The sequence below is a fragment of the Solea solea genome, chromosome 5 (assembly GCF_958295425.1).
Source record: "Solea solea chromosome 5, fSolSol10.1, whole genome shotgun sequence".
NCBI classification, from domain to species: Eukaryota; Metazoa; Chordata; class Actinopteri; order Pleuronectiformes; family Soleidae; genus Solea; species Solea solea.
In genome coordinates this window covers 29,533,556-29,556,455 of record NC_081138.1, presented here as the reverse complement: position 1 = coordinate 29,556,455, position 22,900 = coordinate 29,533,556, and the positions used below count along the sequence as shown (strand labels likewise).

General features: G+C 40.3%; 3 protein-coding genes across 4 annotated transcripts; 2 read left to right on the top strand and 1 right to left on the bottom strand.

Moving 5' to 3' along the window:
- The first annotated feature begins 2 nt into the window (after positions 1-2).
- slc38a7 (solute carrier family 38 member 7) lies at positions 3-9,798 on the top strand. 2 transcript variants are annotated; one of them, XM_058629540.1, is made up of 12 exons: positions 3-88; positions 1,945-2,333; positions 2,985-3,038; positions 3,791-3,935; positions 4,635-4,767; positions 5,273-5,371; positions 6,194-6,251; positions 6,347-6,461; positions 6,657-6,804; positions 6,975-7,174; positions 7,292-7,343; positions 7,829-9,798. In XM_058629540.1, the coding sequence occupies exons 2-12, from the start codon at positions 2,070-2,072 to the stop codon at positions 7,929-7,931; spliced, it is 1,371 nt and encodes a 456-aa protein (XP_058485523.1). In that variant the 5' UTR covers positions 3-88; positions 1,945-2,069; the 3' UTR covers positions 7,932-9,798. The 2 variants fall into 2 exon arrangements, with proteins under 2 accessions (XP_058485523.1, XP_058485524.1); XM_058629541.1 differs by having other exon boundaries at positions 8-88; positions 2,056-2,333.
- A 744-nt stretch (positions 9,799-10,542) lies between these two features.
- si:ch211-122f10.4 (cathepsin A-like) lies at positions 10,543-16,302 on the bottom strand. The gene is made up of 11 exons (XM_058629539.1): positions 15,964-16,302; positions 15,177-15,288; positions 14,961-15,098; positions 14,646-14,804; positions 14,329-14,420; positions 13,936-14,020; positions 13,713-13,874; positions 13,489-13,622; positions 12,199-12,361; positions 11,929-12,018; positions 10,543-11,836 (listed from the first exon to the last, which is right to left on the bottom strand). Exons 1-11 carry the CDS (start codon positions 16,125-16,127, stop codon positions 11,753-11,755), a joined length of 1,383 nt encoding a protein of 460 aa, XP_058485522.1. The 5' UTR covers positions 16,128-16,302; the 3' UTR covers positions 10,543-11,752.
- Positions 16,303-16,541: 239 nt separating this feature from the next.
- On the top strand, positions 16,542-21,981 carry LOC131459680 (transcription factor E2F4-like). The gene is made up of 10 exons (XM_058629722.1): positions 16,542-16,749; positions 17,468-17,634; positions 17,915-18,024; positions 18,118-18,267; positions 18,992-19,035; positions 19,196-19,260; positions 19,378-19,593; positions 20,313-20,360; positions 20,474-20,518; positions 20,633-21,981. The coding sequence occupies exons 2-8, from the start codon at positions 17,476-17,478 to the stop codon at positions 20,334-20,336; spliced, it is 768 nt and encodes a 255-aa protein (XP_058485705.1). The 5' UTR covers positions 16,542-16,749; positions 17,468-17,475; the 3' UTR covers positions 20,337-20,360; positions 20,474-20,518; positions 20,633-21,981.
- The last annotated feature ends 919 nt before the right edge of the window (positions 21,982-22,900 follow it).

The window sequence follows — 22,900 nt, the reverse complement described above, 5'->3', positions numbered from 1 at the left end:
AACGTGTCACGTGCCACTCAGTCGGCTTTCAACGGGTGACACGAACACAGCGCTCAGTCATTCTCTGTGCGGGTGATAAACAACGCAGGTAACAGTCAATTTTATCCCTTTTAAATCACAAAACGCGCTAATTAACAGCCACGACACCACAAATAATTCATTTATACACGCGTGGCACGCGTTTGTTTACGTGTTTCATGCTCAGAAATGTGTAACGTTTGCTAACTAGCTTCTGTAAGGACGCAGAGCGAGTTTTGTTATTGTTAGCTTAAAAGGGAAATAAAGGTGTATAATGTAGAGGTATATAGTGGCTTTTATTCTAATTATAAGAACTGTGTTGCTTACCTGGTGGTGTCCGTGGGCTGAGGTGAGTGAAATCAGTTGTTTCAGTTCTTTGTGATTCGTGTTTGCTGAGTCTCCACAGTCTCTTACAGGCTGAATTTTTACACTGAAATACATCACCTATTAATTATTCACCTGTCCCTGTGTTAACACAACTTTTCTTTTTATGAGAGCCACCTTTTAAAAGACCACAGTTAACAGCATAAATGATGACAAGAGCAATTTTGTGCTTACTGTAGTGTTTTTCTGACTGCTAGATAAACATATTTGAGCAATTTACCTAAGGCGTGACTAATATCAGTCTTGTATAAAGTACCTAAAAGGGATACTTGAGTTAAAATACAAGTATCTTGCCAGAGAATGGTAGAAGTTGTCAGATTTTAGTCGGACTAAGACAATAATTGGGTTTCCTTAATGTCTAAAATCGAGCTAATACTAAGTCAGACTAACATACCTGGATAATGCGATTCATAGTCTGATTACTCCTGTGTGTATACACTTAGTCTTTGACCCGGAAGTAGAAGGAGACAACATATAAACTGCAGCACTGTTGTCGGCGTCAGACATACAGGTTAATAAATGAATTTTCTTCTCCTCATGTACACTTGTCTGATTGCCGTAGCTCGATTACATGTGCATGTAAACGTACCGAGTGTTTCCCAAAGTCTGGGTCGGGACCCACTAATGGCTCATGGGAGTTTCTTTTTGTTTTGAGTCCCCAAACAAATTTGCTGACTTTTTCATTCATTTACTAAACATCTCCTGTAAATGATTAATTTACCCATTCAAAATACATATAAGAAACAACCAACCAAACAACCGCTCACACTACATGCCAAAGTCCATAGAGAAAATCAGTGATTTTACACCACGGCACACAGTTGTTGATCCCCTGCTGCAGCCGTGAGAAAGGTCAAATAAGATATTTTGTCACTTCGAGGGAATGAAAACCTGCATGTGGATGTAACTTGTGACACAAACTGACAAAACGAGGCAGCGGAAGAGCAGCAGCTCCTGTGTCCCCATGAGCTTAAAAATGCTGATTTTCTCTATGGACTTTGGTGCAGGAAAGTGAGCAGTTTACAAACCAGTAAAAGGCCGTCTTACAGTGAGATTTAGAGGTAAACATTATTCAGCTATCTTATACTAAAGCAGGCATATATTTTATTCGGTGAGCCTTTTTGTTAAGTGTTAAATGTCTGTATTTCCTTGTCACAATTTGCAAAACCTAAACTGTCCCTTGTTTTAATCTGATTTAAATAGGAATATTTTTACCCATGATAACCTCAGTTTGATCAATAACACCAAACAGTGTGTCGCCTGCCCCAGCTTTAAAGGTACAGTGTGTAAGATGTAGCAACATTCATTGGTGAAGTTTCATGTTGCAGCGGAGTATTCCTCACCTCGTGCGTCCCATAGAAGTGTGTTGGAGAAACTATGCGGCCTGTATTTAGCATCAAAACTCTAAAGATGTGTACAGTAGTTTGTCCATTATGGGCTGTTGTAAAAAGAACATGGCGAAAAAGAAAAGTATAATTATTTTATCTTCAGTTTCTGTCAAATGCGCAATCTTTTTTTAAAAATGTAAACATTTCTTTTCAGATTAATCACCGAATGGCTCCACCTTCACTCTCACTCTGGTCAAAAGCTCCTTAAATCACTGGACGTATGAGCTCAGCTCCACCCTGAGAGTTTTTGCGTCTCTTCACTCAGCAGCTCGTGGAATCATGGCGATTAACGCCGACGCGGAGGACTGGGGCGGAGTCGGGAGCAGTGACCCCGGCGAAAGGGCGTGGCTGTTGCAGAGCCCCAGCGTGGATTCCGTGGATCACCTGGACGCGGAGAGGAGGCAGAGCAGCGGTGACGGCGGCGTGTCGTCCCTGGGGGCGGTCTTTATTGTCGTGAATGCGGCGCTGGGAGCCGGTCTGCTGAATTTCCCCGCAGCCTTCAACATGGCGGGCGGAGTTACTGCGGGAGTGATGCTTCAAATGGTGAGGACGACGTTGTGATTTAAACAGAAGTCCGTAATTTTGTCCCAGTTGTTTTAGCTGAAAAAATGACTTGATTAATCGATTACTAAATTAATCCTCAACTATTTTGATAAAAAATTAATCGGTTTGAAGCTTTTTTATGATTAAAACAAGATTTCTGATTGTTTCAGCTTCTCAAATTTAATTTAATTTAATTTAATTTAATTTAATTTAATTTAATTTAATTTAATTTAATTTAATTTAATTTAATTTAATTTGAATTGAATTGAATTGAATTGAATTGAATTGAATTTAATTTAATGAATTTATTTCTCCCCCAGGGGGGAAACACACATTCACAACAGCTCAGTTAAGAAATGAGAATAGAATAAAAATAAAAATAAAAATAAAAATAAAAATAAAATAAAATAAAATCAAATACAATAAAATACAATAGTAAGACAGTAAAATGTGAACATTTTCAGTTTCTTTGTTCCAGAAAACAAAGAAATCATCCACATTTTTTGACTTTTATAGACCTATGCATTACTGGTTATGAAAAGAGAAATCATCATTAGTCTGTTCAGATTTGTCTGCTCTCTGCTCACAGACTCTATAATGTGGAACTATAGTGACACTTCCTTCTTTTTTTTTTAACTATTTGTCTTCCAGTTTATGCTGATCTTCATCATTACTGGACTGGTGATTCTCGGCTACTGCTCGCAGGTTTGTGTCGACACATTCTCGCTTCCTGAAAAGTCTCTTTTCTTCTTCTTGTTCTTCACGTCAGTATTTTGCCCTGCATTAGTGGTTAGTTGTTTTTTTGTCATGTAAGAGCTTTTCCTTCATTCTGTGGGTTTTATTTCTCATTCTAAGTGACGCACCACACAGACGCCTCCCCGAGTGCTTCAGACTCTTGCCATTTAGGAAAAGTATGTTGTGATATTATTGTGTTGTCGCCCTGGTGTGAAAGTGTTGGTCAAAAATCACGTGTTAAACGAATACAGCGACTGACAGTCTGCTGCAAATGTTCAAACCCACTTGGTCAAGTGAAGAAAAAACCTATGATGCTGCAGTGTTTGTTTAATTCACATTCTATTACAGAATTGGCATAATTGACAGAAACATAGTGAAGAGAAGTGTAGTGTTTTTGTTTATTTTAACCATAAAAGAGCCTGAAAATGGTACATTTACTGTACTTCAGTATCAAAAGTCATGTTCTGATATAAAATCTTCTTAAGTTTTAGAAGTAGAGTCAGGATTGAGCCATGGTGGCTCAGTGGTAGGGCGAGTTGTCTTTCAACTAGAAGGTCGTGTGTTAAATTCCTTGAGCAAAGACACTTAACGTGTAAAGAGCTCTATATAAATACGGACCATAATACCAACTCTTCTTCTGCTGATTTTATTTGGCAGTAGTGAGTAACAAAGACAGTTAAGACCACGTTCTTTGATGTGTGCGTGTGTGTGTTTCCCCTCAGGTGAGTAACGAAAGCACGTATCAGGAGGTCGTCCGGGCCGCGTGCGGCAGAGTCACAGGAGTTTTATGCGAAGTGGCCATCGCCATCTACACCTTCGGCACGTGCATCGCTTTCTTCATCGTCATCGGAGACCAGCTGGATCGCCGTGAGTGCATTCACACGCACCATGCAGTAAATCTGCTGCCACACATATGATTTATTATTTATTAAACGTTGTATGCTCGAGGGAGGCTGTGCAGTTGCAGCATTGCAGTGTTCTATAAAGTTAAATTCAAACTAGAAAGTTCTGCGGCAAAATTTTTGATCACGCCTGCTTCTTGCTGCCGATTTGGGTGGATTGAACCTTTTAAAACTTGAAGTATTAAGTCGTATTTTTGTGGAATCAACCTTTTAAAAAAAAGAGAGGGAGAAACTGACTCACAAGCACCTGCTTCCAACTTTCTAAAACTGGTGAAAAACATTGAAAACAACATGTTTTTTTTTTTCAGGTTATGTTTTTGGTTTGTGAGCATCAGGAGCTCCCACGTTTAAATTTGTGAAAAACGGGTGTGAATTGACAGAGAAATGACAGTAAATTCAATAAATCCTGTCTTTTTTATAAAGAATAGCAACAGATTTGGATAATTTACCTTTAAAGTGTTCTATGTGTGGTTTCCAACAAAGTTTGTGGTCTACAGTGACTCCCAAAAACCTTGTTTCATAAACTCTTTCAATTTCAGCTTTATGTCAAAAATCATACATTTTGTTTTACTTTCATTTAACGATAACTTATTGTAGTCAAAAAAAATGAACTTCATCATCTATTTATGTTGATAACCAGTGTTTTCCCGTCTTTCTGTTGCAGTGATAGCAGTTGCGACGCCCAGCGTTGACGGCGTCTGGTACACTGACCGCAAGTTTACCATCGTCGTTACCGCAGTCCTGGTCATTCTCCCTCTGTCCATCCCCAAAGAGATCGGCTTTCAGAAATATGCCAGGTACACGTTTGTCCTTTTGACTCACTCATCCTTGAAATGAACCTTTTGTTTATTTATTTATCTATTTATAGATACGATAGGTAAGATAAGATGCGTTAAGATAATCCTTTATTAGTCCCACAACGTGTCAAGCTCATTTACGTAGAGCGCAAATCGCCAAAATGGACGGAAAAATTTAAAACAACTTCCTGTTGAGTTGAAGCCATGGTTACAGTTTCGGGAAATTCGGTGAAACTCAATTTTTCCCCTATTTTCACCTATAGAGCCCTTGAGCAAGGCACGTGTCCAGGAACCTGACCAGACCTGACCTCCATGCGCAGTTTCAGGAGTTTTTATGCACGTTAATGCCCTCAAAAATTACTGTAAAGCCACGGATATAATAATAATTTGAAGGAATAACGATGGTTCCTCACACAAATTTGTGCCAGGAGCCGTTTCGGCCCCTAAAATTATAGACAGAAAGATGAATTTGCATCGGTGACTGAAATGTTGTCCTTCATTGCAGTGCGTTGAGTGTGATGGGAACCTGGTACGTTACCATAGTAATCATCGTGAAGTACATCTGGCCTGATAAAGAGGTGACTCCAGGCCACGTGCCCACCAGGTGAAACACACACACACACACACACACACACACACACACACACACACACACACACACACACACACATTAACCATGACTCTGCACTTACTTCATGAAGTTAACGGCTTTTAGACCGAGTTCAGACCTGGTTTTCTAATATGTCAGATATGCCTATTGCTCTGTGTCAGCTGAGATTGGCACAGCACCCCCTACAATCCTCCTAGAAAATGGAGAATGGATGATTTTTAGAGCTGCAACTAATGATTATTTTCATAATCGATTAAGTTGACGGTTTTTTTCTTGATTAATCGATGAATCGCTTATATATCAGACAAAATATCAGAAAACCTTAAAAAATGTTGATCGGTGTTCGTCAAACCTGGAAACGATGATGTTCTCAAATGTCTTGTTTTGTCCACAAACCAAAATAATTCACTTTGAATGATTTATTTGTTCTCCAGAGCAAAGAAATGAAGAAAATACTCACATTAAAGAAGCTTAAACTATCGGAAATCTTGTTTTAATCATGAAAAAAGCTTTGAACCGATTAATCGATTAGAAAAATAATTGTCGATTTAATAATTGATTAATTGTTTCAGCTCTAATGATTTTCATTGTCACAATTATCATTTTTAAATGGCAGTGTAACCAAATCTAGTAGCCACACAGGAGTGGGGAAAAATGAAAAAGAATCTGCCTTTTTTTCCACATCCTGAGTCAAATTACATAATAACATAATAACATAATATGAAATGAGTGCATGTATCCGTCACAGCTGGGTTTCAACCCTGAAGACAGTCACAACAGAAACATCTTCATTGTCTTTGTTTGTTTCTGTTTCAGTTCCGCGTCGTGGACAGCAGTTTTCAACGCCATGCCGACCATATGCTTTGGTTTCCAGGTGTTTTTTCTTTGTCTATAAATCAAATCATATTATATGATGGAAACTAGTGTAATATGTTATGAATGAATGAATTGTTTCTTTTCTGTCTGCAGTGTCATGTCAGCTGTGTGCCGGTGTTCAACAGCATGAGGAGGAAGGAGCTCAAACCCTGGGGACTCGTGGTCACGCTCAGCATGATCATCTGCCTCTTTGTTTACACGGGGACAGGTCCTGTCAGTGTGTGTGTGTGTGTGTGTGTGTGTGTGCTTTAGGACCTTAAGTCCGATTTTAGTCACAAACACAAAAAAAAAGCATTGTTTTCATCAGTTTGTGACGAATCTGGTGCTGCGGTGCGTCAGGTTTCTGTGCGGCGGTGATTAAAGCCACCAGCACTCGAACCGCCTGCGTCTTGTGTTTGCTCAGGCGTCTGCGGTTACCTGACGTTTGGCTCCAGTGTCAGTCAAGACGTGCTGATGTCGTATCCTCCTGACGACATCGCCGTGGCCATCGCGAGGGCGTTTATCGTCGTCTGCGTGATCACGTCCTACCCCATTTTACACTTCTGTGGCAGGTAAGAACATCTACTGCTCTTTTTGTATAACTAGAGAAGTCAGTCCTTTCTTTTTTTTGTACAAAAATCAGCCAAAAACATAAACTCCCTCAGGAAAGGTAATTGTCAGTAATCATTTTTTAATTTAACTGCTCTTCGCTGCCCCCTGGTGCGGCGGCGTGTCTTTGCAGGGCGGTTCTCGAAGGCCTGTGGCTGCGGCTCCATGGCGAGCAGGTGGAGGTGTGTGTGCGTCGCGAGCAGAGGAGGCGGATCCTGCAGACCCTGGTGTGGTTTGTCCTCACCCTCGTCCTCGCCCTCTTCATCCCAGACATCGGCCGCGTGATTTCTCTGATCGGAGGACTCGCGGCCTGTTTTATCTTCATCTTCCCGGGTAAAAAAACCTAACCCCTCCTCCTCCTCACCCACCGCACTCATAGCTTCAGACTCATCGTCGTCACATTTTAATGTCACACGGTTTTTGTGGTTTTTTTTCTCTCGAACTCAACAGGTTTGTGTTTGATGCAAGCGAAGCTTTCAGAGACGGACGACAGATCTACAAGGTGAGCCAGATTTGAAAAGCTTAGGGGGGTTGATGCTAGAAGTGTTTTGGAGACGGACATTACACACTGGAGCTTTAAAATATATATTTTTCTACGATAAATTGCTAATTTTTCACAATTGTTATGTCTTTTTAACGGATCTACAGTTCGGTTTGATTCTTGCGCCTCTTCCTGTCCCATTATCCAGGGCCATGTTCAGGCTCTTGAACGCCTAATTGTGACATGAGTGTGATTAAAAATGTGTGATTCACATTTTTTTGGAGAATCGTGCAGCTCTGATGTAAAATGTGGAGGATAAAGCGGAAGAACTCACTCATTGAGAATTTTTTGACAATTCTACAGCCATAAATAAAATCAAAATAAATCCAGACGGCCTGAATATAAACATGTTCTTAAGTGGGTTAAACAAATATTGATTGATTGATTGATTGATTGATTGATTGAGACTCTCACCCGTTTGGTTCTCTTCTGTTCGTCTTTCACAGCTGGCACGGACTGGTGATCTTCGGTGCTGCCATGGTTACGATTGGCGCTTTCATCTTTGGCCTCACGACGACCAACTCCATCTACCAGGACGTCATAAGCTAAGAGGAGAGCGTTTCTCTGCTCTGTGCTGCTATCACGGACATGTGGATAACGGAGAACCTTCTCACGACACTCGCGTTTCAGATTAAGCAAATCAAAAGACGAGCATCGCGGCATCGGCGTCCTGCTCCGTACAGGAAGTAGATCAATCCAATGTCGAGTGACTCCGGACACTTTTTTTAAATTATTTAATTGTGGTTTAAAATTTGCACATTTTATGCTTTTATGATGGTTTTAACTCGCAGTGAGTTCGTGTTGTCATTCCACAACCTCTGGACCTGCAATTCAAACATTCCTGTTTACAATCTTTACACTAACTCTTATTTTTGTTTTCAGTGAAACTACAGTCAATCGTCTGGGCTTAACGTTGGCTCTGCTTATATTTGACTCATTGATTCACAATTTTCTCACACCAGGACACAGTATCAACACTATCACACTTATTATTATTCTCCTAGTCCTTAAAATGACAAAAAAAAAAAAAAATCGCAAAATCGTCAAGGACCAAAAAAAACCCAAACTTTTGACATTTGAGACTTTGAAATCCGAGAAATTCAAAATAACTGACAGTTAATTTAATAATGGGTTACTAATTGATTAATCATCTCAGGTCATTTAAGTGCTGACTTACTTTTTCCTTCCTTGTGAATGTCATGACGTTGAATGAATTGTGAACGGTGACTTGACAGTTTTTGCTTCCGGGCTTTTTAATGAGACAAAGAGTACGGCAGAGGTTTAGTGCCACATATGAACATTTTGGAGACCAAAATAAAATGAAATAAATAAGCCAGAATTCCAAATTAAGTCATAGAAAACTGCTTAGAATTCTGGCTTGAAAAAGAAAAAATATCTTCACATGTGGCACTAATCGTCTTCCGTACGAGAGGAAAGCACATTTTACATAAGATATTAGTTAGTACTTGAGTTGGTTAACGTGATTCCAGCTCACAAAAGATGTTTGAGCCAAAGTGTTTTTTTTTTTTAAATGTATTTATTTTACATGGACAATGTACAATTCCAGTTACTGTAGCTTGTAGCTAATTTTGCATTGGTCGTCCCTTGAGCAGGTAAAACAAATATTACAGCAATTTCATCAAGAACGTAGGTCGGAAAACTTTCCATGGGAATTGATGAGATTTACCTGGAGATCCTGCTCTCATGCGAAAATAACTAGTGAAGTGCACAGTGAATGGACGGGAGATGAGTTCGCGAGGGTCGAGCGAGGACCCTAACTGACCCTGAACTCTACCAGGGATTATCAGCAATATCAGTTGTAGAGAAATACTTAGTGTAATCCACATTTAAAACAGTTTTTTTTTTTTTTTTAATTCTTTATCAATGTTTTAGGGAACAAATGGAGTGAAACGAGTCATTTTACTTTAGTAAATAAAGGGATAAATGGTTAAAAAAGGGAATTTTTAAACAGAGAAAGGCACCAAAGTTAAAACTATAGAGCATCGCTATATTTTATTAAACATTTCGTGCTATCATGTTTTGGTTAGTTTGAACAATTTTGTGCCAAGTTTGTTTTTCTTTTTTTTACCTCAGCTGAAAATGTTCTGTTTGTGAGTAACTCAAAACATAAAAGGATATTATTGATGAATTTGGAGTAAATAATTTCTGGAGATGTAAGTCATGGCCACATTTTCCATACCAGAAACCTGATTTGTTCTAATGCGTGAAAGTGTGGCTACTTCCCGTTAACGCTAATGTTTTAAATAATGATTTTATTCGCTCGATTTTAAAAAGTCCAACTGTGACTATTTGTAATATATGTAAAAAGATGCAAAACAAATCTTTCGACCCCTATGACCACCTAATTTGTAGTGTATCTTGTTACCTCCAGGTGGCAGCAGCTATAAGTTAGCTGCTCCAGATCCAAGACTATAACAGCTGCGACCAGATGCAAGCTTCCAAAATTCCGAGTTGTCATTAACGTAGCACGGTGACGTACTGGATGTGGGCGGAGTTGGATGTCCCACAGGTCGCAGCCATTGGTACTTCATAGATCCTGCAGAAGTGATCAAATTTACCAGGGTCTTTGAATGCATCTCGGTAGCTCGATATATTGTAGATCCGAGGCTGTAATGACCTGAAGTAAGCTTCCAAAATTCCAAGATATCATGAACGTAGCACGGTGACGCACTGGATGTTGGCGGAGTTGCAAAAGTGATGACATTTACTCGGGTATTTGAATGCATCTCGTTAGCTCCCCACACTGTGAACCCTGCTTTATTTTACTAGCTCTCATGCGCCGCTGGATAATACCATGGAATATTTAAGCAGCATTGTTAGCAATGCCCATCCCTACAATTTATAAGAATAACTACATTCGTAAATTGTTTCTGCAGGAAGTAGCTTCACTTCAGATTTGTATAAGGCGTATGGATCAGTTTGCATCAATCTAGACACAAATCCAGATTCAAGAACTTTTAAAATGGTTATCAGCTTTGTGGGAAAAGATGATTTGTCAATATTTTCCATTCACCCCATTTTTGTTGATCCCATATAATCGTCGTTTCTCAGAAATCATGTTTGGGTTTTTGATGACCAACCAGTGACGTACAATAAATGATATGTGAAGGCATGTGAACAAATTCTGACAATCCATCCATGTGTTCAAAAATAGCATTTAATAATAATAAAAAACGCCAAGTGAAATTACAGTTTTTAAATCAAGACTGAATTTTTTTTGTGAGTTTGTTCGACATAATCACCTTGTATTTATCGCATGAGTTAGCATTGCTTACAGGTAGCTTTTACATAAAATGTCATTGATGCAGCATAAACAGAGATTCCTTAATTTTACAATTAATTTTCAACAATTTATATTCTCATACAAGGCAGAAAAAGAAGACTGGTGGATGTCCTCCACTGATGTTGTCGTCGTATTGGTACAACATCATGTGGCCACACCCCGCAAACCAAGTAAAGCAAAAACACAAGCCTGACCCACGGCTTTACCATCCCAAACTGTCACATTTCTACCAATATCCCTTGTATTGACAGTCCAAAACCACTTAGTAAGCAAGTCACCTGCCGAGTTTGAAGCCTGTCACGTGACCGCTCCGAGTCAATGTGATTAAGAGACAGATGTAAACTTAAGCATGGGGACCCGTTTTCCCACAAAGAAGCACCAATTTCATTGGCCGTACCAAAAACCAGATGAAATGTTCCTTCATAAATTTGTATGACTGAATTTGATTTGAAGATTGTGTGAATGCTGAAAAGTAGGAGTGGCTTGATATTGTGTCAAAGAACAATACCGATATCACAAACCCAAGTATCCTACCGACATCAGTCGTATCGACTCATCCCTAGTATTTTAAAACGGTTAGTTTTTCCTGCCACAAAATAACAGTGGGGAAAAATGTGTAACTGCCCTAGATAATCACACAATATCGGTGCATCGTCACTTTTATTTATTTTGACAGAATTCACAGCGTTTTAAAATGTAAATGTTCAGATATCTAGTGCGATTGAACAGCAGTAACATTGATCATGAGAAGAAGTGCATTTACAGACATTTTCCCTCTTCACTGATCCTCCCTGAGAAAAACATAAAAACAAACAATCAAGGGCCTTGTTTTCAGAGAGTAAATTAAAAGTCTTGATGATGATGATGATGATTCCTGACGCAGGACCAGATTTCTTAAACTCTGCCTCGGTCACAGCAACGGCTTCCTCTCAGTTTAACAGGTCAACATTCTCAGACCACCCTCTCAGGTCAGGATTCATCAAGTCAGAGGTGGTTAAACCTGCTCTCTGAAAACAGGGCCGCAGGTTTACAGACGGACAGGAGACGAATTCGTGTCCACTGTGGCTCAGTAGGACGTATTTGTTATGAAGGACTGGAACATGTGGAAGGCTGGACCTGGAGCCCACTGAGGAACCATGTGACCAGCACCCTGAAACACAACAGTGGGGGTTCCACATTAAATGGCATCACGTGACCTAAAAACAGGACAGATGTGAACTGAAAACACACACGGGAAGTTACCTTGATCGTGAGGAAGGTTACGTTTCCAAACCGTTGGTAGAAACCAGCGACCTGGTCGTCATGAATCCACCTCTGATACTCCGCGGTCGTCTAAGAGCATTAGCGATAAAGGTTAGTAAGTGTATCTGGTTTAGTTTTGAGTATAAAATGGCAGAAGAAGCTCCGTTAGCAGGTTCACCCAGGTTTAAAAACCGTGGATTTACCTGCTAGTTTCCCTCTGCTTTCTACCCCCATCTGTCTTTACTTATTTACCGAGTTCAAAGTTCCTACCTTCAGGCCAAGGTCTTCGACAAACCACTGGTTTCCCAGGAAGTTGCAGGCCATGTCAGTGTCTCCGTTATAGACGAGCGCCCTCACGCCCATAGAGAGCAGCTTCAGATAAAAGTCCTTCATGGAGAAGTACTGGGTGGTGTAATTTCCTCCCACGTCGTCGCTGCAATGAAAAATTCACTCTGGTGATCAAACACGTCACAGAGGTTTTCCTTCACCCTGAAACCTAAGTGCAGAACTACAAGACTGGAAGCATACTGGTCACTTTCTGTCCACAGGGTCGTTACAAAACTTAATGAGCTTAAATCAGAAGTTTATCGTAGCGCTTTTGGGCAACGCTAAAATGTTTTTTGAGAAATGCTAACCCTGTGCTGTCGCGCTTTTGGGCAACGCTAAATTGTTTTTGAGAAACGCTAACCCTGTGCTTTAGCACCTTTGGGCAACGCTAAAGTGTTTTTGAGAAATGCTAACCCTGTGCTGTGGCGCTTTTGGGCACTGCTAAAGTGTTTTTTGAGAAATGCTAACCTTGTGCTGTAGCGCTTTTGGGCAACGCTAAAGTGTTTTTGAGAAACGCTAACCCTGTGCTGTAGCGCTTTTGGGCAACGCTTAAGTGTTTTTGAGAAATGCTAACCCTGTGCTGTGGCACTTTTGGGCAACGCTAAAGTGTTTTTGAGAAATGCTAACCCTGTGCCGTATCACTTTTGGGCAACGCTAAAGTGTTTTTGAGAAATGCCTACCCTGTGCTGTAGCACTTTTGGGCAACGCTAATGTGTTTTTGAGAAATGCTAACCCTGTGCTGTGGCACTTTTGGGCAACACTAAAGTGTTTTTGAGAAATGCTAACCGTGCTGTAGCGCTTTTGGGCAACGCTAAAGTGTTTTTTGAGAAATGCTAACCCTGTGCTGTAGCGCTTTTGGGCAATGTTAAAGTGTTTTTGAGAAATGCTAACCCTGTGCTGTAGCACTTTTGGGCAACGCTAAATGTGGTATTTTGACAGTGTTTTCTAAACATTTGTGCCATAAAAATGCATTTTGGATTGTTGTCATTCACGATACAGGAATTATTTAATATTGCACCAGATGACTGTGAGTTTTAATTGTGTAACGAATTACTTTAGTCAAATTCAAGTGCTTAACATTGTATTTATATAAGCGCTGAATTCAATTCAGAAATTAAATGATCGTAGAAATGTAATTTTTTATCAGTGACCTATAACAAAATAGGAGTATATTTAAAGATGAAGCATGATGATGGTTGATTATTGTAAATCAGTATTTTTCTACTAGGATACCTGCAGATGTCCCATGGAGGCAGCGTGTCTGGGATGTGCAGAGCTTTCCTCACGTCGCCTCGGTTCAGCCAGTTCTTCTGTGCTGTGCTGTTGATGCAGGGAGGAACTTCACCCACGGCCACTCGGTCTGAAACCTTCAATTTAAAAAAAACAAAAACAAAAAATCGTTAAAGAGACAAGACAACTTCTGTGTTTGGGAAAAGAAAAACAGGATAAAAGCTCACTTTGTGGATTTTGTGGACGTGTCCACGTTCCCTGTAGTTCTTAAACAGATGAGTCATGGTTCTCTCGTAGCCTCGGTGGAATCGGCCTCGACCCTCACAGTCCAGGTAGAGAGCGTACTCGTTCAGTCCGCTCTCGTACACGATGTTAAAGGCCACGGACACCTGAAGGTCAAGGGAAGAAGTCACAATCTGACCCGAGGAGAATAATCGTGTGTGAACGTACCATCGTCTGGCAGCTCTCTGAGCTGGAGTTATAGAAGTCACAGTTCCCCTTGTCACAGCACGCAGTGGTCAGGTCATGCCACAGGCTGCACAGAATATACAGAGGAACCAACATTATTCACTTTTAATGATTTCTTTTTAAAAATATTCACATTTAAGAAGCTGAACAAACTGATTAAAATCCCTAAACTCTATTAGTTATTGATGCACAAAGTACATTTTATGTATGCACTGCCATTATATACAGTATAGTGTATAAACTAGACATTAAATGTATGAAACAGGTCATCAAAAACAAAATATATAACATTTTTGGATGGGAAATTAAGTTTTAGTGATTCATTTCTAACAACTGGCTAATAAATGAATAATGATTGTCAAAATAAAGACTCACTCTTCTCCAAAGAGGCCGTGATAATAGCCAAAGTAGATGAGACTTTGGTCGTTGAGACGGAAGCTGCTGATTCCATTTCCCACTGCGAAACCCTAAAAAAAACAAGTTTGTGTTCAGAAATAATATTAGATCATTTATAATGTTGAATATACACATTTAAGAAGCTGAAAAATCCGAAAACTTGTTTTAATGGATCAAAACTAGCTGATTAATTTAGTTGCAGCCCTAAATCTTAGTAAATGTTAGGGTAAGCGTCAATTCCTGAAGATGCTGCGATGATGATGATGACGACTGACGTTTAGACACAGAACACTCACCTTGAAGTGGATCTTTAAAGGTCCAGTTGCGACTCGCAGGCTGAGCGTCGGCGCGTAGATTCCACCGTAGCTTTCTCCAAAGATGAAGAAGTCGTTTTGTGTGAAATTTGGGAACTTTGTGAAGAAACTCTGCAGGGCTTTGTAATTATCATCGGCGACCTGAGAGACAAAAACACATTACAGTGGCACAAACCGTCGTGTCATTACGGTAATGCAAAGTGCGCCTGCGATACGCTCAGTGTTAAAGGGTTAATATGATACTAAACACATAAGATCGGGATCCGGCCGTCTCTACTGCGCAGAACACAACCTCACCTGATCGTCACTTGTTGTGTAGTCCTTGTCATCGGAGTAGGAATATCCCACTCCTGCAGGTGATTCCAGGTACAATATGTTGGCAATCTGGTTCCAGCTGAATGTATTGTTGTACAGTGTGGCTCCATCGTCATTCACCTTAAAGGAGGTTAAAGAAAAATAAGAATATTCAGATTCAGTTCAATCTAGTGTTCATATGCAGTAACAGACGCTCACATGAAACGGTCCGTTTTCTGACAGGAATCCGTCCAGCGAGCTGCAGCCCGGGCCTCCGTTCAGCCACAGCACCACGGGATCTTTGAGAGGGTTCCTCTGCGACGTCACAAACCTGCACAGAGGAAGAGGAACGGTAACAACGTTTAAAAACATGATACAAGTGTATACATTTGTTTGTTTTTTTTTTTAAATATTGAACTCTTGCTCAGACAACAAGGACAACTGACTGCAAATCAAGCTGCTGGGTTTTCACTTGACTATATTCATGGATACTGGGTACAGGTGAACAACGAGGACAGGTGAACAACGAGGACAGGTGAATTGGCGCTAATTAAGGTCCCTGGGTGAGTGAGGAAGCTGAAGCATGTGTGACCTTTGACCCATTCTGACTAATACATTATGTGTTAACATTTTTTTATTTGGCCAGCACTTTAATTTGTAAAAGTTTGCCTTTAATTAAAAACAATTCATGTGAGATTTGTGTGTACATTTTAAACAAGTTAATTTTTTTATTTTTTTACTTTAAATTGACATTTTTAGCCAAGTACTTTTACTTGAGTAAAATATTCCTGTACTCTTTCCACCTCTGGTACCGAGTAACGAAGACGTTTAAGAGGAAATGTAGTGGAGTAAAACTTGCTAGAAATAGAAATAAAGTAAAGTACACATACGTGAATTCTGTACTTAAGTACAGTAACGAAGTACTTGTCCTTTGTTACATTACAACACTGCGAAAAGGAGCTCCATTGACGCCACTAACACACCGAGTCCAGCACCGGTCTCTTACCAGTAATGGAGGAACTTGCCCGGTCCAGCCTGCAGGTGTCCGGACCACTGTCGAAAGTTGGGCTTGAACCCCAAACCGGGCAGGTTTATCACCTCATCCGGGTCGTACTGAGCCCAGCAGCCGTGCAGAGCGAACACACACACCAGCAGACCAGAGGCGAACATCACGGAGCCGGAGCCTGCGTCCACTCTCACCCACTGGTGACAGGAAAAAAAACACGACGATAAAGAAGACACGACGTGAGAAATGACCAAGTTTGTCCCTCTCACTTTCCCTCAGCACCGCCACACGCAGTCAGTCCAGGTGCGTCATATGACTGCTGCTGCTGCGGAATGCGGATCACGTGACCAACACTACCACTTCCTTATATACGAGCCACTTTGATTTTTTTTCAACCACAAAACTTTATTGAGCTTTTACAAAAGTAAGTAAAGTATCGTGACATACGTTTAAATAGCAAAATAAAAAATAATAATACTGATAATCGTTGATTCTATTTTTTTTAAAATACTTTTATTTGAGGGCAACGGTCGGGCTTTTATTTTGAAGTCAGGTATTTGAGGCTACCGGAAGTAGAAACGCTCAGCGGGTGGTGTAGTATCGCTAATGTTAGTGTAGTACGTTAACGTGTGGCGTTGTGTTGAAGTTTAACCGCTTATATTTAAATTTATACGCTTGAATTTGTTTCGTTAATTCACACACAGTCACTTCTCGTTGACGGAACTGCTAGCCGTAGCTTAGCGGATCCAGCGTGAACTGTGCACCGCTGTTCGTGACAACAACCAGGTAAAAACAACTACTTCTCCTTGTATTTTGTTTCGTGTTGCAGTCGCATAGAAAACGTGCTTGTGTGTACTTATCACCACTGTTTAGAGAACTAATTATTTGTCAATAATTAGTTATACACTTAATTCTAACTTGAAGCCTACTAATAAAGAGCAACGCAATATGTATCCGTTTCCGCTACAACCCTTTCACAACAAAACAGTAAGAGCGAAGGAGTGACGAAAGTAAATACTTTAACTCAATAAATGTGCCTTTCCTATACACTTTAATCTGTTTTCGCATTCACATTTTAGATTCACATAAAAAAACTACCGGCGTGTTCGTATGAGAAACGCACGTGAGCTTTTATTTCGAAAGAATTATTTTAAATTCCGGTAGTATGTGAAGTGGCGGCACGACGCAGCTGATTCAAACAACAAAGAGCAAAGAGTCAGTGTGGGCGGGGCCGCGCGCGAGTATAAACAAGGCGGAGTACAGCGCGTGAGGGAGGGCCCTCTGGCGGCCATTTTAGTATAGGTTTCTTAGGCCAAATTAATTGGGTAAATTAAGCTTTTGTGAAGAACTGAACCACCTGAGTTTGACACACAGTCAACTCAGGTGGTTCAGTTCTTCACAAAAGCTTAAATTCACTCCCAGTTCCGAAATTAATTGACATACAGTGTGAATGGAAGGCCGTCAGCTGTGTTTACATCTCATACATCACCTTTGTGTCTCTCAGTCAGCAGCATGAATAACAAAAGAAGCCCAGACTGTCTGGACAGCGAGGCCACCGGACAAGACCCGCTCCCTAAAATACCAAGGATTATGAAGAGCCTCCAGCTGATCGCCATTGGGTTTGTTAAGCTACTACAAGAAGCTGAGGGTGGAGTGGTGGACATCCAGGACGTGAGTGAGCTGAGAACATTCAGATAGATTATAAGATCTTTCTCCTCAACCTTTGTTTTATAGGTGAATCTGAGGTTTATTGATTTTATTGGTCAGTCCCAGAGTTCCTCAATAGGAACTCTTGATAGAACAGTTTTGAGGTCAGAATGCCTCCTCAACTCGGAAACTCCAGCTCCAACTGTATCGAACCATAAGTGCTTCCCTGTGAACGACAGATTGCACAGGAAAGGAAATATTCCCACACTAAAAAAAGCTAATGAAGTGTTTTGTGTTGTTTCAGGCTGCCAAAATCCTGGCTTCCGATCAGAAAAGGCGGATCTATGACATCACAAATGTGTTGGAGGGCGTCGGTTTAATCATGAAAATATCGAAGAGGAAAGTCAAGTGGATGTAAGTTCTATTTGTTTTGTTTTGTTTTTTCACCAGCATAATGTTTGACAGTATAAAGTAACATATATTGTATTTGCCTTTTTTCTGAATGAGTGGTGCAAAGCCAGGCCAGGAAACGTTTGACCGCAGAGTGTTGGAGTTAAAGTGTGAGCTGGACGATTTGGAGCAGAGTGAGTTTATGTTGGACCAGCAGAGACAGTGGGTCGAACAGAGCATCAAGACCACGAGAGACGACTGCAGCAAATATCCTTTTTTTTTTTAATACTTTTATAGAAGAGGTTTCAAGTGTTATATAATTCTGTCCACTCATAATTTTCACAAGCACTGCACAAGGTTTTAGAAATGCAAATGGTTCACTTTTCCCTTATAGAGAAACAAGGGGAAATTTAAAATATTGCCTAGAATAGAGTTCAACAATGTGGGTCTTGAATAATAATAATACATTGAATTTATAACAATGCTTTTATTTCATTTGATTCATTATTGTAACATTGTTACCAGAAATTAACGTTTTTGTGCTCAGTTAAACAAAGATCAAGTTAATAAAGAGTAGAATAAAGTATCCTAGAAATTAGCAGTAAAAAAAGAGCAATCAAATACTAAATTTAGGGCAGAATAAAGTTAAAGTTTGAACGTACAATGTACCATGATCCAAATCCCAATATAAATTGTGACAAGACCAAATTTGACACGAATGTAGCAACTCATTGACAGCCATATCCGTAACACATTATTATCATTTTGAATAGATGGTAAATAAATTAAAACTTTAATTTTTGAAAATTATTTAAAACATACATGCAAATCTTAACCGAATGTTTGGGAAAACTTGTTTGGGGGACCCCAAAAAAACTCTCCTGCAACCCATCTGTGGGTCCTGAGCCAAACTTTGGGAGCCACCGCCAAATCCTTGTCGCTGCTTTTGGTTGTCTGTCATATTTCAAATTGAACCTTAACTCCGATCAACTCTGACATATGTGAGTCACGAAGATATCTGCAACTGCTTCAGAGGTGACATATCATCACTCTATCATTACTACCTCAGCTAAAGAGGTTATGTTTTTGTCTTACTGTCAGCAGCATAGCTCAAAAACTAGCACACTAGCACGCTACCATTGAAAACCAAGTTGAGTAATGGCCTCTTGACTGTGCGGTGTCTCTGTCTCATCAGGCCACACACTCTTGGCAGTAAAAGCACCTTCTGGCATCCATTTGGACGTCCCCATTCCCAAAGCTGTAAGTTCGTCCTCACTGGAACCTGCTGTAGCCTTCTGTCCTCATCGCGCTGCATTTAATCCAGATCAGATGACTGTGTTGTTTTTTTTGCTGCTGCTTACGTATTATTTCTGTCAGAGCCTGAGAGGTCCAGTGCGGTACCAGATCCACATGAAAAGCACCAGTGGACCAATAGACATCCTACTCCTGAGCACAAACTCTGCCACCTCTGATCCCGTCACTCTGCCTGTGCCGCCGCCCGAGGACGTTTTACGGAACGCCAAATTAGCCATGCAAACTTCAGATGCGGCAGGAGACGGCGACACACCTGCTGATGCCGTACACTGGAATGAAGTGAGACAGACTGACACACAGCAGGACACACAGCGTCCTTATGCATCATCTTTTCTTACAGCAAAGACCAACAGAATGGACTCCCCACTAAGTGAGTATTTTTGTTGTTCACTGGCCTCTCAAAGAATGTTTTTGTGTTGTTTCTCGGTACAAAACTGTTCTTCTGACAGTAAGGGCTCAGAAAGTCAGAATTCTAAGATTAAAGTTAGAATTCTGAGATTAAGAAATCAGATTTCTGAGATTAAGAAATCAGAATTCTGAGATTAAGAAATCGGAATTCTGAGATTAAAGTCAGAAATTCGGAATTCTGAGATTAAAAATTCGGAATTCTGAGATTAACGTCATAATTCTGAGAAATCAGAATTCTGAGATTAAAGTCAGATATTCGGAATTCTGAGATTAAAAAGTCGTAATTCTGAGATTAACGTCATGATTCTGAGAAATCAGAATTCTGAGATTAAAGTCAGAAAGTCATAATTCTGAGTAAAAAACAAGTTTTTCCATAGAAAACGAGGTCAGTTATCCCAAGATTTAAAAAAAATCATGTATCCTGTTATCACGAGAAAACAAACCTTGTACTTGTTAAAAGAATTAAAATCTATAGTAGCAGGCGTCCATGGCCACTCTCAGCCTCCGTTGGTTTTTTGTCATTTTTTTTTTTTTAACCTCTTGATGTCTTTTCCCATAATTAAAAAAAAATAATGCTTTTTTGTTTCCAGTGCAAAATTTATCAAAGGAACTGAGGAAACTCCTGGACCCGACTTCAGGTACCGTGTCCTTGTTTTTGCCAGTTGAATCATTTATCGCTGTTAAATTGTTTCCTGTTAATTTCCACGTCTGTGTACTTGATGATCAAATATGTTTCCTCTCATGTTTGTAGAAATAACGAAAGCAGATATTTTCACAAAGCTGATCTCCTCTGAAGGTGAGTCCTGGCCTTATATCTGTTATACAGTTATACAGCATATTTGTATTCATGTATTGTTGTTGTGTGTGTGTGTGTGTGTTTATTCTCTGCTGTGTACGTCTGCTTTTTCAGTTTTTCCTGCGCTCAGACACTTATTTCCGACTCCTCCATCTCAGTGTGACTCTGATCAGACGCTGGTGACCGGGAACTCTTCATGACGAGACTTTGTATGTAAAGTTTTTCCCTCTTTGCACACAAAAGTCATTCGATGTAGGCCACATTGGTGTTGCAATGGCTGAAGAGTGTTGCCTCATAGCAAGAAGGTTTTGAATCCCTGTGGTGGAGTTTGCACGTTCTCCCAAAATCCAAAAACATGTGGAGGTTAACTGGACACTCTACCAGACACTAAACCTGACCGTGTGAGGTGTGAATGTGAGAGTGAGTGGTTGTTTGTCTTTGTGTGTTTGACCTGTGACCCTCATGTGGAGGACTTTTTTAATACTGTGTTCACCTATTCACATATTTAATGCTGTATGTTTATACGGACAACTATTTTCTGATATTAAGACAATAATCTAGTTAGACTGAAACTTAATAATTAATAACAATTTTAAAAATTCCAACTCAGAATCAGAAATACTTTACACTTAACTGCTGCTTAAAATAGTGAGATTGCAGTCGTTTTATCAGTGTTATCTTGTTATCATGAGAAAACGACAGAAGAGTATTAGAACCACATGTAAAAAAAAAAATGTTTTGAAAGAAAGTGGAAAAAAATAAAATAAAACAGGAAGCATTCTCAGAAAAAAAGACAGAATTCTGAGATTAAAATTAGAGTTCTCAGACAAATACTGAGGAAAAGGGTTGGAGTTCTGAGATTAAAGTCAGAAAGTCGGAATTCTTAGGGAAAAAAAAGTCATAATTCTGACTTTAATCTCAGACATGTACCAGATTATTGCTGGGAAAGGTTTTACAGTGTAACACCACAATACAGGGCCGAAGGGATGAATTGCAATAAAAGTTTGATTTTGTGGACTTAAATGCTGCCGATATTACATGTTCCCCATCACATTTGAAAAGCTAACAGTGACACAAGTCTACCTCATGATGGCGCCAGAGGGAAAGCCAGTAAGGATCAGTGCTCGAAGGAAAGTTCTCAGTTCAACAGTGCAGTGGTTACTGTGCTATTTTCAGATCAGGGCCATCAAACCTCTAACCTCAAACTTGTCTGTGCTAAAAACTTGTTCACATCTGCTCAACCTGTAAATCTGGGTTTTCGTTCTGTTCTTCTTCCTCGTTGACAAAAACTAGACATGCAAAATGTGTCATAATGTAGCTAAAATCTGTCAATTTGGATATGAAATGTGTTTTGTTTTGTTTTAAACAAAAAAACATTTGTTATGAAGTGAAGTACGAATAATAAAATTGATAGGATTCCAGAGTGTCATTGAATTAAATAATAAATATTTAAGAAACCTTTATTTCGCTCATTTGTAGTTAATTAATTGAGTATAATCTTATAATGGAACAGGTAAGAGGTTCTCAAACTGTGTTTCGCCAGTGGTGGTACTCGGAGGAAAATCAGAAAAAGTCTTAATTAATTCAAATTTTAACGTGTTTCTTTGAACTCATTTGTCATTCTTCATCCTCCATTACTAATGTACGACTGAGACGAAACAAAAGTTGGACCCGGACCAAAATATTCCAATCTGAACCGCGTTCACGGCGTCTCAGCAGCTGATTTCCTCGCTGCCGTGACTCAGTTTCCAGCAGAGAGGAGAGGAACATATGGGGCGGATCTGGTTTCTCATTGAATATTCCAGTGGTGAATCGAGCCCTGCTGCACTGAGTGATCACTGTTCCCTGTGGTATCAATAATACAGGAGGAAGTTATTGTCCCTGTGCAGGCCACAGTATCATACAGCTAACGCCAGCGGGGGGAGGGGGTGGTCCTTTCACTGAGGCCTCTTGGGTTTCAGGGGCCTGCAGACAGTGCTCTGACTCTGGAGAGTCTGCCGCTTTTGCCCTTGCTCTGGGGCTCAATTGAAAGTCTGCACGGCCGATGGATAAATGTGTCTGAGCGGTGACAGGCGGCCCGGTGCTGCCGGCCAGGCCTCGTCAGTAAGACTACACCCCCAAACAAACCCACAGTCACAGGACCAGTCCCAGCTGAGAGACGCATCAATGCAGAGGTAGCGGGTGGGAGACATCCGACGGTTAGAGCCGGGCATGGATATCACGGGTGTGATTAACATGACCCAGATTTTCACCTTGTTTGAGTGGCTGTGACCTTCCTGTAGCCTCGCGAAAGGCCCAGACCAGTGAGCTGGGAAAACAACAAAATGTTTGTACACTCAACAGCCACTTTATTAGGTACACATGGCGGCGTGTAAAGTGGCT